The 6,000-nt window shown below is 45.9% G+C and overlaps 1 protein-coding gene across 2 annotated transcripts in view; it reads right to left on the bottom strand.

Moving 5' to 3' along the window:
* Positions 1-2,915: 2,915 nt before the first annotated feature.
* ARMC8 (armadillo repeat containing 8) overlaps positions 2,916-6,000 on the bottom strand; it is a 59,717-nt gene continuing 56,632 nt past the window's right edge. For both annotated transcript variants that reach the window (XM_027703712.1, XM_027703713.1), the window contains 2 exons: positions 5,048-5,141; positions 2,916-3,559 (listed from right to left, as the gene is read on the bottom strand). In XM_027703712.1, the coding sequence (XP_027559513.1) occupies positions 3,526-3,559; positions 5,048-5,141 (128 nt within the window). In that variant the 3' untranslated portion in view covers positions 2,916-3,525. The remainder of the gene's footprint in view (positions 3,560-5,047; positions 5,142-6,000) is intronic.

Genomic DNA, 6,000 nt, shown 5'->3' with positions numbered 1-6,000 from the left:
GGATAACCTGCTGTCCCAGCCCCAAACACAGCTCAGTTTGGGGAGGATCTGCTGTCCCAGCCCCAAACACAGCTCAGTTTGGGGAGGCTGGTTGGTTTTTCCCTTCTTTGCAGAGAGAGCAGTGCCAGTGCCCAGCCCCTGCCAGGTTTTGGCTCACCCCATCTGTGCCCATGGGGTCCTGGGCAGACCCTGCTGTGCTGCATCTCATCACGCAGCACACGAGGTGCTGGCCTGGTCCTCCAGCTGACCATGGTCCCTCCTGGGTGGGGGTTCAGTTTTTGGTACATCAATCCCCCCAACATGTCTCTTTTTGCTGAAACCAGCCTGCAGAAGAGCCCTGATGTCTTCAACCACTTCTGTAATTCTGCACGTTGACACCTCTCACATTTCAGGAGTACCAAAGACAACCCATTTCTACTCAAGAATCTAATTTCATGCCCCTCAATTATTCCTCTGTCTGTCGTGTCACTGCCTCAGCAGTTCTGTGGAGGCACAGCTGCTGCTGCAATGGGTAAAGTCTGGAAAAATATATTTTAAAAAATGTGAAATGTCTGCCTCAGGAAGGTCCTGGCACAAGGTGCTTTAAGCTTTGGCTTCTGTCACTGCCACAATGCAAATCTGTGCCTAGAACAGCCAGATTGTGTCTCACGGGATTTTCTGTGTGGGAAAGACAGTCCAAACGTGGAATGAAGGTGGTGGGGAGCAGCCAAAGGTCTCACTTGTCTGACAGCTCCTGCCCCAAATTCACTTTGTTGACAGGTGTAACCTCTGCAAGAGGGACTCCCAGCACTAGACCCAGACATAAAGAGAGGACATACTTATCAAAATTCATCAGGGTGGGTTTTCAGCAGAGAAATGGCACAAGAAGAGCAGAAATCCTGATGATTCACATGATGTCCAGACAAACTCTGCTTGGGTTCTGCACACAGCCCTGGCATTCACAAGCTGCTGCCACCTCATTAAGTTGGGAAAGCTCTGGGTGACCTGCAACGTCTGTTCCCACTGTGACTCTCAGGCTGTAGAGAGGCAGGCACAGAGAGCTCAGATTTCTCCAGGAAGCTGAGAAAAATCTCCATGTTCTGGTAAAGTTCTCTTTATTTACAGTATTCTTCTTTTTGTACATACCTATAGCAACATCAAAAATTATTCACAAAGCTTAACTGAATGTAAAAATGTTCTCATCCAACAGTTTGTCCTCTCAATACCTGTGGAAAATTTCAACTGTTCTCATGCAGCAACGAGATTGTCTGAGCATTGGTTTTTAGTTTTTCTGGCAGAATTGTAGGAAACCACCTCAAAACTTGTACAGAGATACTTTTACTCACCTTTTTTCTGAACACTTTTAGGCACCAAAGTTCTACAGAATCAAAATCAGATTTTCTTTTAGAAATGTGAGTTGGGGAAGGAAGAGAAGAGATACAGAAGAACTTGAGCTCCTGAACAAACACAGGAGTGCAACTGGAGCACATTGGACAGTTTTGCACTTACAACACTTGCCTCAGAACCTCCTTCTCAGTTCAGGCAAAAATATATTTGATTCAATCTTATAAACAAGACTTTGCTTCTGAGGTACTGAGATTTAACAAGTTCTCACATATTTTTACTTTCCCTTTTGTTCAACCCCCAAAGTCCATCATGAAACATTTGCAGAAGGACATTAAAAAACTGCCAGTCACTTACTGCAATGCCTGGGGAAAAAGTGTCAGGTGCTCGCTTTTATTTGTCTTTGAGAGTGGAAGAAGTTACATGAAATGTAGATATTGTCCTTTGCAACCAAGTGATAACAGTTATCTGATACACAGCACATTCAAATTCCAGGCCAAACTGTGGTCACATTTTCTGACACAAGTAGTTACCTTGGAAGAAAAGTAAGGCTGTCACAATTTGACCTTCTGATCAGAAACAGAAGATTTAGATACTTATCAAAATTGGTTAGCAAAGTTACAGACCTCTCTTCTTGCTGCAGCCCCACTAAAGTTCAGTGTAGAAGAAAGATTTGGTTTAAGCCATTGACTGCAATCCCTAGTGCCTGTTAGTGCTATGGAGTGTCTGCAGAGTCTGGCTTAACCACGGGCTAAACTGAACCCCAAAGGGCCCAGAGCCCTGGACTGCACCCCAGGAGGCTCCTGCTGCCCTGCTGGGCTCTCCCATTCCAGCCTAACCTCCTACAGCCTTGGTCTGCACTCGTGTTTGCTTCCCCACACTTCCAGGCACAGTCCCAGGCACAGCCAAGGCCTCCAGGTGCAGTCCAACCCCATCACACTCCAACCCCATCCTCGTTATCCAGGAATCTAAATCCATGCAAGTGTGTATCTGCCTATGTACAGGGATCTGCAGCAACACTGCTGAGCCAGAAAACAAAACCCAACCAAAGCCCTGGTTTTTCCATCCCTCCCCCAACTTCATGCTCCCAGCAGATCCTTTGTGGAGATGATGTGGAAGTCACTTAACTCTTTGTGGAGGCAAAGGATGCAGAACAAAAGCAATCCCTTAACCACTGCTTGGCAGCTCCTTCTGCTCTCTGCCAAGTGAATTCTGCACCACACTGTTTGCTCTGCTGGTACCAGTGATCAGCAAATCCCTCTCCCCTGAACAAGCCAATCCCTCAGCAATTAGCTGAGCGAGTTCCTGACTAGGAAAGCAAAGCTTATTCCTGCTGATCCTGCAGCCATGTGCTCCTTCCCACAACAGCCAACAGTGCCCCTAACCCTGAAGTATGAGCTTGTCTTCTAGAAATGTAAAGAAACCCAAACCCAATCCAGCTGACCCATTCCACGGATTTGAGCCTGTTATCAGTACCAGTGACCTTGCATTGTAGTAAAGAACTCTTTGATCTTGTCAGTACAGAATGTGCTGCTTGGAATTTGGGGTCTACTGCCTTCCTCTATTTCTCTCTTTAAAAAGGAAGTATAATGTAAGTTAAGCTGAAGTTCAGAAATGCATATATTTTACTTAAAAACATTCATCTGTTCAAAATTCAAAATAAACTTTATGGGATACAACAGTTTGGTTTTTTTTTTTTAAATAACATTTCATTCAAACTGTATATAATTCACTGAAGTATTCGTACAGCAAACAATGGTTAACCCTTGAAAACCTGTAGAAAAAGATTTTCACACAAAAAAAAGGAAAACCAAAAGTGAGTCCTCACACCCACCCACACTCACCCAAGCACACACACACCCAAGCACACACCCACACACACAGGCTGCAGCAAAAGCAGAAAATTGGAGGCCCAAAAGGAAAACAATGACTGATTGTTCTATCCAAAGTCCAGGTAGCTCAGGAAAAAAACCCAAAAAACCAAAACAACCCCCCGAGAGTCCTCTGAGTAAAGAAACTACCTCAAGAAAGTTCTCAAGTGCACTGGAGACCTGATCATTTGAACTGTTTCTGCAAAGCAGCTCCCTGCACCTGAGAAAAATGCAGCCCAAGGTGACTTGTGCAAATATAAGGAGTCAGGAGTATCTCCTGCTGTTCCTTAAGGAGACATGAGGGGTGTCCATGGATTCAATTAGTCTTTGATCATGCAAGGTACTGCTGGAGTGCTGTCTTCGCCCTGCAAGGAGGAACAGCCCGTTAATCATTGGGGTTTGGCTCCATGGACACACAGTGCCAGGAGGGGAGGAGGGAAGGGACAGCTCTGGAGGAACCTGGCAGTGGGGCAGAACTGCTCTGTGTGGGCTGTGACTGGTGGAGAACCCACCTGGCACCTAAAAATCAGGGGATCTACCCAAGTGCAACCCGTGGCACCTCCCAGCCTGAGGGTGTGTTACCCACACCTGCAGAGCCCTGGGGAGCAGCAGGGAGAGCAGGGGCTTTGTCACACACTGCACTGGGACAGGCAGGGCTTTGAGCTGAGAAACCCAAGAGCTGTCATAGCTCAGCACACACCAGAAGCACACCAGTCCTGTCAGGAATCCCGTCAGGAATTTTGGCCCCTAACACTGGGGTTGATGTGATCTAACATTGTGCAACGTTTTTGTTAAGAAAAACACACCTCCCAGCAGTCTGGGGTTACAGCTGCATCATCTCCTCAGCTAACTCAGGGCTTCCTCCCACCTCAAGGGAGAGGTTTTGCTCTTCCTTTGTCCCCTACAGCTCCCAATGTGCTACTGGGACCTTGACAGACTCTTCCAACTGCTCCAACTCAGCAACTCAGAGGAGGATTATTTATTTTTCCTTCCAAGTTTCCTGCTGTGATCACAAGTCATATTAGCTCATGGAGGGGGCTGGTGTGGCAGAGGTGGGTATCAATATATTCCTGATTATCACCTTCAGTGCTGATACTCTGCCACAGAGTTCAAACAGAGAAGCTCTAACTTCACTGCAAAGATGTCTGAGAACACTGGAACATATTTCATAAAACCCAGAACCCCAAATTCAGTGCATTTTAAAACAATGCACAGTTTTGAGTTGTGTTGTCTGTGTGTGACTTCTTCCAAAAATCAGATCATCTCCTTTAGTTTGTGGAAGAAATAGGAGTTGTTACTAAGTGTAGGTGGGATACCTGCAAAAAGTAAACATAAACCCACAGAAATTATCCTGAGCTGTTTCTGTTCCATGTGCTTAGGAAGCAGCTGGATGACCTGTGTAAATACTAACAGGAGCAACAGAGCAGGTTTGTGCAAGGCTACTGTTGAGCTTAGTTAGTTTAAAAGAAATTAAATGAGATTAACAACTGTGATGACCCTGTATTATCCTTTTAATTCACAGAGTTATGTGACAGTTGACCATCGTTCCAACCCTCTGGAACTTTGTCAGTAGTCCAAGTTCACACAAATATTGTGTGTCAGTGAGATTTCAGAGAGGACTCTCCATTGCTTTAGAAGATTTTAAGAGTAGTTATTTCATACTATTAAGAACTTCAGTAAAATTCATTATTCCTGAGCAATACAAACCCTGCTCTTTAAATAAGGGCTCATCACCACTTCTGTTTACACTGCAAAGCTCCGTGCAATGGAGCTTTGTTTTTTGGGGAATTTTTCTGTAATCATAAGCAAAGGTTTCCCTTTCATCATCTCTTTTGGTTTTTCTTTATACTCACTTGTCACACAGATTTGGATCTGATGACTGACTCAGTTTATGTAGAATATCCACTATTCCCATGTCTCGGAGTTTGTCCTGGCGTTCCTGTGAACCTACGAGGACAAAGCACATTGCTGGGAACACCACCAACCCCAAATGTCTGTGGGACAGGAGGGAGGAGTGGCAGCAGAAACCAGCCTAGAGCAGGGCAATGGACACAGCTCAGTCAGGGCACAGCCATGGAAACACTCCCTTCCCACAGGAGGTCCAGCTCCTTTTCCTGTTGCCCCTGTGCAGATGTTCAGAGAAGAGAAAATTTTGAAGGCAAAAATCTTTATCCTAAGGTAAGAAGCTCGGCTGGAGTTGGTTTATTCTCATCTCTCTGATTTCCCAGGATTTGGATGCAGAGAACATTTAACTGGAGGTGTTTCTGAGCCCTCTCCACCTCTCACCACAGCTGTATCTTCCTGTGCAGCAGCACCTTCAGCCCTCTCCTGGTGACCTCCCATTCTTCCAGGCCAGGACTCTCCTCCCCAAATGCCTTCTCCAATTCCTCCCAGTTCCACCCACAAATCCTTTGACTGGTTGCAAGTCTCACTGCCCAAGCCATCCATGCTGAGGAAAATTTCTTTGCAACAAATCCCCTTTCTAATCCATTTATCCTCTCCAGTGAACCTGTTCCTCCCAACAACGAGTTCCCACAACCTCTTCAAGACTTGGAAGCCCTTACCAGGATTCTCTTTCCCTCCAGTTGTTTTCAGACCTCACAGAAATGCTGCAGGTGAAAACCTGCCACTGTGTGACTCTCCAGCTCCTGTTTATTGTCCCTCTGTCCCTGTGTCTCCCCCAGAACAGCTCTCTACACTCTCCTCAATGTTCTGACCGTTCCCACCCATTCCACATCACACCTGGAATGATGGCTCCCATTACACTTTGGATCCCATTGCAAATATTGGTTACTGTGCAACAAAA

This window comes from Neopelma chrysocephalum, unplaced genomic scaffold (genome assembly GCF_003984885.1).
Source record: "Neopelma chrysocephalum unplaced genomic scaffold, ASM398488v2 Primary Assembly neopelma1_252, whole genome shotgun sequence".
Taxonomy (NCBI): domain Eukaryota; kingdom Metazoa; phylum Chordata; class Aves; order Passeriformes; family Pipridae; genus Neopelma; species Neopelma chrysocephalum.
Note: the sequence above shows the minus strand (reverse complement) of the source record. Positions and strands in the feature narration are given on the sequence as shown.